The sequence below is a fragment of the Astyanax mexicanus genome, chromosome 9, assembly GCF_023375975.1.
Source record: "Astyanax mexicanus isolate ESR-SI-001 chromosome 9, AstMex3_surface, whole genome shotgun sequence".
In the NCBI taxonomy this organism is placed as follows: Eukaryota; Metazoa; Chordata; class Actinopteri; order Characiformes; family Acestrorhamphidae; genus Astyanax; species Astyanax mexicanus.
Genome location: NC_064416.1, coordinates 17,289,670 through 17,303,172, shown reverse-complemented (window position 1 = coordinate 17,303,172; position 13,503 = coordinate 17,289,670). Strand labels below are relative to the sequence as shown.

At 39.6% G+C, this 13,503-nt stretch overlaps 1 protein-coding gene across 1 annotated transcript in view; it reads right to left on the bottom strand.

The window, feature by feature from the left end:
* Positions 1-1,390: 1,390 nt before the first annotated feature.
* Positions 1,391-13,503, bottom strand: part of grm3 (glutamate receptor, metabotropic 3) — a 58,141-nt gene continuing 46,028 nt past the window's right edge. The window contains exons 4-6 of the mRNA XM_007250942.4: positions 8,662-9,737; positions 4,223-4,400; positions 1,391-2,456 (exon numbers count right to left, since the gene is read on the bottom strand). Coding sequence (XP_007251004.2) covers positions 2,380-2,456; positions 4,223-4,400; positions 8,662-9,737 — 1,331 coding nt within the window. The 3' untranslated portion in view covers positions 1,391-2,379. The remainder of the gene's footprint in view (positions 2,457-4,222; positions 4,401-8,661; positions 9,738-13,503) is intronic.

Here is a 13,503-nt window from a genome sequence, read left to right as displayed (position 1 = left end):
TGTTTGCCATGTCAAGTTCTCATGTGTGCGTCATTCCACTTTAAAAACCGTAAAAACCTAAAATGATTTTGACTTACGGAGCTTGACAATCGAATAAACTGCCGTGATCAAAAGAGATGAGTGGCTGGGGCTAAAAATAAGATCAGTCGAACGCACCTCCAAACAAACCAGTGACACGACTACGTATTTGTCATCGACTCGTCAAATAAAATTTGTTCCCCTCAGCCCACCCCACCCCAGCCCACAACCCCACACTGCCTTTCCTTCCCCAACCCAAAAGCACACCTAAATGTAGAAATGTATAAAACACAGAGATGTAAAAAAAGACGGATGTAAAAAAACTGGCTCAGCCACCTCCCGCCGAGAGGTCTAGAGGAAGCTTCCGTATCCAACTACTCAACACATATGATAAGGCACAAAGAGCCATTAAACAATGGATCACACTTACACACATTCCCGTCTCACCAAGCACTTCGCACATCACAGATTTGTACAAGTTTTAGCATTCGAGGCCACCTTGTAGAGGTGTGTGTGTACAGTGCTGTTAAAAAAAGTTTTCTTTTCTTTTTTTTTTCGAAAAAATTCCCAAATTCTTTTTTTTTTTGGAATTTGTCACATTTCAATAATGTTTCTGTTCATACAACTTTTTTAATATAAGATTCAAAATGTATATTACCAATGTGAAAAAAGTAATAGCATAAACCCAATAACAGGCTGTAAATGCATGCTTCTGTCAATTACAAGGGAATTACAAGGGAAGTCCACTACCATGTTTAACAGTGGTGAGCACCTTGGAAATATTCAATGGATTCTGTTATTTATGCTCAGTATTTTTCTTATACATTGACTTCAACTGAGGTACTGTAAATAAAGCCTGCAGTTCTTTAGATGCTCATTTTGTGCTACTTTTGTGACTTCCTGGATGAGATGTTGATGCAGTAAAATTGTAGTAGGCCACTCGTGGACAGGTTCACCACTGTTCCATGGTATCTTTGTTTGTAGATAATGGATTAATCTGGGTTTTTTCTCTCTCTTTATTTAAATTCCTTTAGAACGAGGCATCATGTGATACTTTGGAGACCTTTTAACCTGCTTCATATTGTGAAGCCGGATTCTGTTTTCAAGTGATGTTTAAATTTAACAGCTCTGGTGGTAATCGTGTTTGGCTGTGGCTAGTGAAACTGGACCCAATTGGTAGCAGCTACTTTTTACAATGAGAATGCAATTTCTACTCTATAATACTGTCCTATGAAGACGACTCTGTATTAGTATGGTAAATATGGTTAAGTCTAATGAGGCTTTGTGGTGACACCACCAAAAAGGCCTCTTGCAGTTATGGTGCAAAACTTGTGTGCTTTTTAATTTAATCACAGTAAGGAATGAGCATTTTAAATGAACTCTGGAGGCTCTGCCATTGTTGCCCAGTTTTCGTGGTGCTGTTTTCTCCCTTTTGTGTTTTGAGTGCACTGAGAATTGTGGGTAACCAAGAGCTGGGAAAGATACATCAGTTACATCCTCAGAATAGTTTTGAACATCAGCTGCATTTCTCGAATCTGTATGAAATATGATGTAGCAACTAAAAATGGCAGAGGAACCTTCTACACTATATTTCCAAAAGTATTCAAAATTGAAATGTGACAAATATGAAAAAAAAATCCAAAATTTGCACGAGAGCAACCATTTTTTTCACAGCACTGTATGCTTTGTGAGAAGCTTTTCATGTAACACACTAGCAGACGACATGAAAGCTTACTTAAAAAGGACCGTGTCCCTGTTCAGAACGAGACACTGTGGAAGTCGAGGCATGAGATCTCCTACTGTTCACCCTCCGTCCACTCCCGACGTCATCACCCGATCGACAGAAGCATCGTCGTCATCGTTTTTTCTTCTCTAACACACTGTCAACTTGTGCTGTTAAAACCATCAGTAAGATTATGTACAAAATATACAACATAGAAATACATACATACAGAATCCATTATTACAATGAGGCCTACAAAAGAAAACGACCAGTTTGTCCAGTATTGCAGGCATGGCCACTCTTATCGGTCACCCCTTTTCCCCTCCCACCCTCAGTCAGAAGACTCATCGGATATTGCAACGGCGCTCACATTTCATGGTCATTTACAACAGTTTACAATAAAGCTATCAAAAAAAACAAAAGTCTCCAAAATCACTCTAGAAAGTTTTTTTTTGTTCTTTTGTTTCTCTACAACAACATCAGTTAATATGTACAAGCCCTAGAAAATAATTTAATAATAATAATAATCATAATAATACACATTTTCTACACACTGTGGATGGGCGGAGTCCTTGGGGCAGAGCACAATGTGTGCTGATTGGCTAACAGTCGCTAAAGAGCTGTAGTTAGAGGAGGGGTCACAGGGATGAGGTGGTGGAGTCGACGATTTCTCGGCCGTTGCAGACTGTCGGAACGTAGTGAGCACTCACAGATGCTGAAGAGAGAGATAGAGAGAGACAGGAGATAGATAGAGAGAGAGAGAGAGAGAGAGAGAGAGAGAGAGAGAGAGAGAGAGAGAGAGAGAGAGAGAGAGAGAGAATTTGGGAAATAACAGAAATGCCAACATTGGGTTAGAAGAGCTAGGTACAATGGAAAATTACAAAAAAATACACAAAAAAAAATTCATGAAGTTCAGACATTACCTACCATGTTCTACCCCCCCCCCCCAATCTCTTTTATGCTCTCTCTCTCTCGCGCTCCCATCCCCTTCCCTCCCCACCACCTCTCCCCTCCTCCGTAGGCAGCCTGATCTTCTCTCTGCAGTGTCTGTCATATTGTTTATCAGAGAGGTGAATTATAAATAAAGATGAAACTGTTTACCTGATTTGTTGATTTTTTTTTTGTGCTTATGAATTAAACATTAGAGGAAAGGCACTGGGCTCTGCTTATAGGAGCTTATTACCGTGCAGCAGGAGGAACCACCGCAGCTCCCCCACGTACACGACTCCCGTCAGCTGATGATACCGACACCCCAAGAGTGCCTTCAGTTGGCAAATCAAAGACGAGTAATCACTACAAACTGCTTAAGTAATGGAGGAAAGGAAAACTTGGCCATCTGCTTGGCCTCATGCCACATCTGTTCTTTCCCTGAAAATGACAGGCTTATGATCCCAGTTACAAATCAATTCCAGGTAGAGCGTTATGGTACCTGCTGCTGGTAAAACATTCATAGAAAGCTGACTTTCACTGGTTTGGGTGATGAGGAGGGGTGATCATTCATCTTGACCTCACTTAGGCTCTTGTCACTGAATGCAATCAAATCCTCACAGCAATGTTTCAAAATCCAGTAGAAATCCTTCCCTGAACAGTATATTATACAACATTTTATAAAGACAACCTTAACAAACACAACACACCTTATGGAAATGTTTTAAATGTACACTACTTAACACTAGCTCCATATTCCACCTTCAATAACTTGAAAAATTAAATATGCCAAGCATAAAAGAGAAAAAGTTTAATCCATATATCAGCATAAATAAAAATTATCCACCTTCTATACTCAGCAGTAGTAATATAATACAGGAAATTGACAAATCCTGCACCTAACAGCTGGGGTTATGCATAGGGCTCAGCCAGGATCTACTACTCACTCAACAAACAACAATAGCAAAACCACCACAATCTGATACTGGCTCGACAAGAATCCAGAAGCACAGCCTAACACTATGTTCATGGTCCATTGCCTCAACTGCCAAGTAACAGACCTACCAAAAATAACCTATGAACAAACAGAATCCCTCCTTAATCTAAGCTCACTTCCTTTAACTATGGCAACAACACACTTACCTAAGCACAATCACACACAATAAATCACATTGTCATTGTCAGTGTGTCTTTGCTATCGTAACGATGGGAAAAGTACACCTAGCATGACTTGAGATGCTTAAAAGGCATGTACTTATTCTCTTAATTAATCATGGGTGTGTTTTGAGTGTGACATGAAATAAACCAATCAGTGTGTCACTTGCCATTCCCTTTAAGAGCCAGGTGCGCTCTGACTTTGGCGGATCGATATTTTACCACATCCTTTTGCATATTTAAATATAGTCACAAACACGATTGCTATTTAAACTATGCAGACAGTATATTACCTCCATCTCTATGTTTGTGTTTTAATACTTTTTTTTTTTTTGCATTTTTACATGTATCTTTACATGTAAACATTTGTTATTTTTAACTAAGCTAGTAGTTTCTCACCATGTGAAGCGTAGGTGGTGGCTGGGCCACTGACACTGAAGCGGTTGAGGTTGAGCCGGTGGCTGGTCACGTTCTTCTGGGGTTGGAACATGATGATGTGGACTTTAGGGGCAAACATGCAGCCCAGCACCACAAACCCACTCAGACTCACTGATATACACATCGTGGTGGTTTGAACCTGGGATACAGAGAGAGAGAGAGAGATAAAGATAAAGAGAGAGAGCGAGAATAAGAAGACAGATAAAGATAGAAGAGAGAGTAAACAGCTCATTTACTCAGTACTTCAGTCACCGCCAGCATCTCCACAGATACTTACAGACATGCTGATTATCAAATGCTATTAGTTAAAGTAGAACAGTGAGAGCAGTTGAGGGAACATGGGGGATAATTGCCATGGCAGTTAGCTCTGTGGCTGCATAAATAGCAGTTGATTAGATGCTATTTGGACATCTTCCATTAACAGGCTAATCTTCTCCACTCAAGGTCTAGATTTTCTCTCTTTTAGTACCACCCTGCCACTCTCTCCTGGATTACTGCTGTGACTGAGGCACAAAGCAGAAGAAGAATAGATGTAAAAAGTAAACTTGGTAGGAATTTGCTCCTCAGGGGCAGCTTTATCTTGACTGAGAACACAGAAACGCTACACCAAAGCTAATGAATCAGCGAGGAACGCTTTCACAGTGAAGAAAATAAAGTGTTGTATAATCTGTTTTAGGTTCAGTTGGTCCTCTGTCGCCTGTACTGTATGAAAGCTCTGCTTTGCAACCTTTAAATATACCATCAAAGAATCATTAATTCTTTAAACGTGTATTCACACCTGTACTTTTTTAATGAGTTAAAGTGTACCCTGGTTTGTTTTCAACCTTAATAAACACACCTCACCAAGGTTTGCCCGTTTGATTATTAAAAAGGTAAACTGAGTTTCAGTAGGAGGAACATGAAGCACCTCCTTCTAATCTAACATCTTATAAATACCCTGCACCTCACTTGTGAATCATGAGAAGTTTTCACAACCCTCATTTGCCCCATCTCTTCTCTTTAACTCTGTTATCTCTCTCTCCTGACTCTACTTATGGACGATATACGACAAGCAGAAGCTCACCAAACTCCAGCCCAAAGTTCTCTCCTCTCTCATCTTCTCTTCCCAAATAGCCATAAGCTGATGGCATTTTATTGAAGTAGCAAAACATTATCTTGAATATGTGTGATTTTGTATCATATTTGATTCATCCTTAATTTATTAATTTATTACTCATGACATTTTTCTTCAAAGAAATGAAAACCTTCAGAAAACTTTTTGGAATCCTCTTTTATTCTGAGCTGCCTTTAAAATTGTACTCAAGTTTTTTTAAACTGTAAGTACAACTTTGGGGACAATGCTTTTTTTTTTTACAAAGAGTTTAGAGTTTATAAACAGATGTTTAATAGGTTTATCTGCTCCAGACAGGGAGATTCCAATTCTATTGGCAGTGCTTCTCTACAAATGGCACAAAAGACAGGTTTGGTGTAAGTATTTGCATGTCTATGTTTGCAATAGGTGCCATTTAAAGGGTGACAAATATTAATGCATTTATGTCATTATTTTTTTTATATGTATTTTGTTATCCATTGCTATCATTATTAATATATTATTTAATAACATTCTCTAATGAAAAAATATTTAATTTAGTGTTGACTATCAATTACAAGAATGACTTTGATTAATTGCGATTAATCGCACCTTTTCTTTTTCTGAAATCTGAAGCTTTTAATAATGGCTATTTAAATGCTGATAAAGTAATCAATGTTAGACTGGAAAAAAATTTAACTATATTTATAATAGTGGTGTCAATTGCTTAAAAACATTTATTGATTTAATCACAACAATATTCTGTGATTAAGTATGATTAAAATTGTCATAAAAATGTAAAAACTAGTATTTTGTTGTATTTTTTTGGGAGGGGGATGTATGTGTGGTATTTAGTGTGGTATTCCCGGAAGACTTGAGCCTTTTTTATTTTATATAGTATCTCAGGGTAGTTTAGGCCTACATTTTACACATTACACTCTAGAGTACCATTCTTAATAAACAGTTTTCTTCTGTGCTGCACTGTTCATTAACATCTTTCTGAACAGATTTAACTCTTTGAAACAACTCAAAATTGTCATTAAAAAATGTCAGTTTTAATATTCTACTTACTAAAAACGTCAGTTCTAAACTGGGCTCGGGTTCATAATGACAGTTTATGAGGTGGGCCGGGTCGGGCTTGGGCAGAATGGGATCAGATTGGGTCGGGATGGACTTCTTGGGTCCAATCTAAGCTCTAGTGTAAGTGTGTGTGAACATGCTGTGTTCATGTTGCTTAATAAAAATAAAACCACTAATGCGTCACTAGACTCTGTAAAAAATTACTCTGTAAGAATTACAGGTAGAAGGCGGGGCCATACTTGGTAACGTGATTAATTACAGTTTTCAGTTTAATCACATGCATTAACATGATAATAATGCTAGCACAAATTAATGAATTAAATCGTTACAATAATGTTGCAGAAATCCAAACAACTCTGCAACTTTGCTATGAAGTGTTAAGTTGCTGTTGAGGATAGTTGGGGATGATGTTTTTATCCTTGTTCTCGGTACGTCTGTCTGCGTGACTGTCGCTCTCTCTCTCTCTCTGTGGTTCTCTGATCTGCCCCTCTCTCTAAAGTCTCTCAGTGTTTCTACAGACATCAGCACTCTGTTTAAAGTGCTCTCGGAGGACCGGGCCCTCTCAAACTGAGTCGCACGCTTTCCCACTTCATTGACTGAGGCCTTGGAAGACCCACACAGAGCAGACTGCGCAGACTGAGGAAAGTACTGCGGGCGTCAGCAGGGCGAGTGTGGGTACGGCAGCGGGAAGTTTGGGAGTGTGACTCGGAGGCTTCGGAATGTGTATGCAGTACATACGATACAGGACTGCGCTAATCACATTTCACTGTTACTTGGTCTAATCCGTGTCTAATTCTGCTGGAAAAGATGCTGCGTTTCAGGGCTTGCATTACACTGACGCTCCAGGCTCGACACGTTCGTTGTGAAGGGCTGACCGATTAAGTGCAATGTTTATTATGGATTTAAATTCACTCTCTTCTTTTATTCTTCTGGCTCGGCGCGCCCTTGTGCATCCTAGGATGTTCTACTGTATTATGCATATCTTACTCAACAGCAGGCAACTCTATGCCTAGGGAACTCAATTGCCTGGTGGTTTCAACAGCAACGTTTATTCTTCACTTCATTTTTCTTTCTTTTTTTTAAGTCCAGTGCAAATCAATTCAATTACACTCCATTCAGTTCTTTTCTTTACTTCCCAGTAGGCCAAAGTATATTGAAAATAATTACCGTAATATTTTTTTTTTGTTTAAAGTGATTAGATTGCCCATGAGGCTGTTTTGGGGTTTAGCCAGTTTTCTCCCTTTCAGTGATGCAGACTACAGCTTCTTGATTGCTATTATCTCCCCCTTGTGGAGAAAGTGGAGCCTGCTAATTGTGAATAAGCATGTAGGAACCAATCCAGGTGTGAGTGGTCTGATGCACCTTAAATTAAGTATTAATATTTAATTCTGCAATGATCTAATATTTAGCTACACTCAAATAGACTAAAATCTTAAAAGGTGCAAAGGTCAATTGGTTTGGTTGTTCAACCGATACCATAGGAGAACCACTTTTGGTTTGGTAATGGGTGTGTTTTAATGGTATAGAACTTTAACATCAAGTTAGAAGGTTCTCCACACTCCTCTTTATGGAACAAAAATATGATTTTCTATGGTATTGCACAATTCTTCCTCTAAAGTATGCATTCATGTCTTTAGTTTGCATCAACTGCTGTCATACAAACATAGTTTGTCTAGTCCCTGTAGAGAAGTACTGCCAATGAAACTAAACTCTATGGAAAGCAGACACACATGAGTCTATTAGTGCCATGCCTAAGACCAGGTGTTGGATAGAGGGAAACAAAGACCCTCAACATTGTTTTCTGGAGCAGTGGAACTGTGTATTGTCAAATGGTGGCACACTTCTACTCATCTAGTACTCTTGGGATGAGTTGGAAAGTTGGGGTGGCTCTAAATTCTCAGAAAATTAAATCCTTACAGCAAAATCTCTCCAAAATCTAGTAGAAGACTTCCCTAGACAGTAAAGACAGGTACTATTCGATTGAAAGCTGAATAAAGCTTCAGTCTAATGGCATATCAATGACCTGCAACCACCAATTGTCTGTTGGTCAATAACAGGAAAAATGAATAAACATGTATATTTAATGATATTCAGCAATAATCTTCTCAAAATAGTTAATTATCACCTGTCAATGATCCATATTTGTTCTTTATTCATCAACATGACAAGATAATGCTGCCCTGCCACCCAGACTACTTGTAAAGGGTCTGTGTTTGATGATAACGAATGAGGATTACATAGACAGACATACCCTGTAGTCACTGGACGTGACGTAGAAGATGGGCAGGAAGGCCAGCCAGATGATGCAGGTGGTGTACATGGTGAATCCGATGAATTTGGCCTCGTTGAAGTTCTCAGGGCACTTGCGGGTCTTGAAGGCGTAGACGGTGCAGAGCACCACCAGCACCACGTCGTAGCTGAGCGACAGCAGCATGCTGGAGTCGCGCACGTTGCACTTGAGGATAACTGTCTGCCGCTTCTCGGGGAGCGTGAAGCGCCGTGTACCCGGCACCTCCAGAAGCAGCCACACGGACACCAGCAGCAGCTGCACGGAGATGAATGACAGGCAGATGAAGACCTGGGAGCTGGGGCTGATGAACCGCGGTCGCTGTGCTCCGCCGTCTTTTACTCCGCTGAAGATGCGGGCAATGCGGTTGGTCTTGGTCAGCAGTGCAGAGTAGCAGACAGCGAAGGAAGTGCCCAGGCCCAGGCGGCGCAGGGCGCACACGGCTGGTGAAGGCTTGGCGATGAAGATGAAGGTCATGGAGTAGGACATAAGGACACCCAACAGCAGGATGTAGCACAGCTCCCGACCCGAAGCCTTGACCAGGGGCGTGTCGTTGTGCCGGATGAAGACAGTGAAGACCAAGGAGGTGCAGACGAAGCCCACACAGGCGATGGAGATGGGCCCGATGGCCCAGGCGTCCTCCCACATGATGTAGTCCTCTGGCAGGTCATAGCAGCCACTCAGATCGTCTCGAGGCCACTGGCCCAGAGCGCAGGGTGCACAGGTGAACTCGTCAGGCAGGTATTCGTAGGGTTCACAAGCTGTGCAGATCCAGCAGCAGTACTCGCCAGCCTGCATCTTCTTCATTTCGTTGGGAGCGCATGGGTCACTGCACTGGGACGTGGGCAACCCCCCTCCCCGTGGCCACCCGATCAAGAACTCGTTGAGGGAGAGAGTCTCAGCCCACTCACCCACCTGGATGTAGGTGAACTTGTCACTGCCTGGCAGGCGCTGGTAGTTGAAGATGTTGTAGCGACCCAGGCCGTCTCCATACTGGTCAAACTTCACCACGTTCTCTGAGCCAGGGGGGGAGAATGGAGCTGGGGGAGTGTGGGAGGGTGAAAAAAACAACAGAAAAATTCTGATTACAAATCAGTGCACCATGAAATGCTACGATTGAATTACAATAATTACATTATATGTCCAAATATTTATGGACGTCCTTTGTAATGATTGTATTTATCTGTTTTAACTTCAACAAAGTGCCAAAGCACGTAAACGACTTATGTCCAGTTCCTGTAGGGAACTACTGCTATTAGAATATGACTCTGTGCCGCAGATAAACCTATGAACCTATTGGCAACATGTATGCAAATGCACACATGGAACTTGTCTAGTCTCTGTAGAGCAGTATTGCCAAAAGAATAGGACTGTTAAAAGCAGATAAACATAAACCAATGTCTAAAGACAGCACTGTACTGTGGTGCTCCATCCATAACTTTTGGAATAAGTTGGGGAGTTGAGAATGATGAGGCGGGATGAAGATCATCCCACATCCTGACCTGACTAATGCCTCACTCCTTACAGCAATCTGAACAAAACCTAATCAGAAACCTTCTGTAGACAGTAGACAGTTAATCCATCCCAAGAAGGATCAACCATTTTAAAATTAATATTCAATAAAATTACTCAAAGAAAACTCATCCATGATTAGTACATGAGTGGAAAAACTCAATTAGTGTATGATACATAAATAAAGCATTATACAGTAAAAACTTTACATCAAAAATAAATTGAAATACTGAATAGACCAGACTGATTTGGAAATAAAGACATCTGCCTTCAAATACACAGAAAATACATCAGTCACGTTATGGGTATGTGGAAGTGTTTTCACACTAAATGAGTGTGATGTTCTTGCATTAGTAAGATATGTAAGAAAAACAAGAGCAGGTGGTCCTCAGGTAGCTGAAAATGTTGATGCAGTATCAGAATTAGTATGTAGATCATTTTCTCCAGACCATAGACAAAAAAGGACCATCCAGATTGTTATCAGCAAAAGTCCAAAAGCCAGGGTGTGTCAGAATTACTGAGGATGGACATGTATTTTTCACCAAGACAATACAAAACCACATAATACACACATTACAAATGCATGGCTGCAGAAGAAGAAGTGTTCCCAATAGAGTATCTGTGGGGAATTTTATAACCTCTACTGTTGCACACATTAAGACGGGTTTACAGGAAAAATGGGACAAAATAACACATTAACATTTCCATGCTTGGTATTCTCAGCGCCAAAACATCTTTTAAGTTTTTTAAGGCCACACTGTTACACTGAACCGAATCGTTGAATTAATATATCTTGACAAATAAAATAAGCTTGAGCAGATAACACCTTAAATATTATCGGTTCATACTGTCTGCAATGAAACTAAATTCAAAGTGAATGCAAGAAACACTGCACTTTTGTATTTTTATTTTCCATACTGTAACAACTTTTTTCCAACATGCATAATCCTCATTGTTCCACAAGATGGAGCTAAGATTTAGTTTTCTTTGTTGTGAGATCAGGTAGGAGGTGCCTGTGGCTACTAGATTTCAGTTATTAGATTTAAATAAATAGATATAAGGATATAAGTTATTAAATGTTGTTTCCTGGTTTATAATTTAGCATGAACCATGGCCAAAATTTAATGCAGAATAGGACGTGTCATTTTGAGTTTTGTTGTGACAACATAAACATTTGTTTTTTTTTTAAAACAAGCATATTTTTAAAGAAATTCTGATTCAGTATGTTCACACAGCAGACCAAATCCGATATTTAGTTTTCATTGTATTGTCCCCCCTCGCAGACACCTGTCTGAATGCTTCATGTTTTGTCATCACCATGCATGCTCGACAGATCAATGCTTCATGTTAAGTTTCACTTTGCTCATAGCCAGAATCCTAAGAGCCATAAATGAGTTCAGACTGCACATGAGCTTATCACAGAGAATTCACTCCAGCTTGCTAAAAAGGACACGTAATTCGGTCATGGTCAGATTTTTTACATTTAGATTTTTTTATTTTATTTTATTATTTTATTTTATTTTTTATTTCATTTTATTGAAGCGCCAGGAAGCAAACCCGACCGACTAAAATTTTCAGTCATAACCACCTGAACGATCCAGATGACGCGACCGTGACTCGACTGCAGCTCGACTCTTGCCAGATTTTATCCCGACTCTGGAAATTGCTGTTCCTTGTATCAGTTTATTTCTTGTTTTTGTTAGTTATTCCTTTTTGTTTATTCATCCTGATTTTGTGTTTATTTCTTTGATTTATTCCTGTTTCATTAAATGTATATAAAGATATAATTTTTTTGCTGTTGCTTCCGCTTTCCGTGTCCTCTCCTTGCAAGCTGTCTGAGCAACAATGTGCGATATAGACACACAGGGTTGGATGTGGGTATTAAAGCCTCGATTGTGATTACAAGTATGAGTAAATTAGCATTGTATGAGGCAGATACCCAATACAAGTATCTGAATTTATGCATCTCTACACAAAACGTAGCATATCACAATATTACAAGTCAAACAAAAACAGTATTGTGGCTCAGGTATTGTGAAAATAGCAACATATCACTGGCCTTTGGTGTTTTTTATCGCCAGCTCTAAGGGTGTCAATGTTATGCTGACTTTAATTACGCTTGGTAAGTTCTGCAACGTTGCTGCAGGCGCACAAGACAATTACACAGCAGGCTCTTAAAATCATCAGGGAGCACCATGAACCCTTACTGTAACAGATTCTAAAAGAAAAGCCAGGATACTGGAGTAGAAGCTACTATAAAAAGCACCATCTGTCCAGGGAAAGATTACTGTATAAAAATGGATAGTAACTGTAGAAGGTGCTACAGACTTTACGGTCCTGCTCAGCGTTTATGTGCCACCCTACACAAGTTTTCTCCCGACCTTACACACTCCCACAGGGCTGAAAAAAAAAAGAATCATTTTTTATACTGCTGAGGTGAATAAACAAATCAAGTCTATTACACAGACAGTTGATATTTCAATCTGTGGAGATGAGGTGGAAAAACACAGCGTCAAAAAACACCCTCAAGCTACATTCTGTGTGTAGCAGAGTGTGGCGGTGAAAACTCTTTGTTTATACCGTTTCTATATGAAGCACAGAAACAGAAATTTTGAAAACTGTGTATGCACACACTATATATATATATATATCAAATACAATGGTTGGTATCATATACTGCACAAGTATATATATACAGCTCTGGAAAAAATAAGAGACCGCTCAAACATGATGAGTGATCCCAAGCCATCAAACCAAGCTGAACTGCTTGAATTTTTGCACCAGGAATGACATAAAGTTACTCAAAAGCAGTGTGTAAGACTGGTGGAGGAGAACCTGCCATGATGCATGAAAACTGTGATTAAAAACCAGGGTTATTCCTACAAATATTGATTTCTGAACTCTTAAAACTTTATGAATATGAACTTGTTTTCTTTGCATTATTTAAGGTCTGAAAGCTCATTTTCTGCAAGTAAATGCTCTAAATGATAATATTTATATTTGTAATGTGAGAGCCATATTGTCTGTAGTTAATAGAATAAAACAACAATGTTCATTTCACTCAAATATATTCTTATAAATAGCAAAATCAGAGAAACAGATTTAGAAACTGAAGTGGTCTCTTATTTTTTTCCAGAGCTGTATTTTAACCTTCTAAATCACATATTGTGGTGTTGAGTGTTGGTCTCTCTCAGAACTGTCACTGGGACATCATGGTCTTAGCTGTATGAAGGAGTCTGATGTCCTTAAACTAAATTGACAGACCTTTGCTTCATTTATTTGGCGTTGATAAGA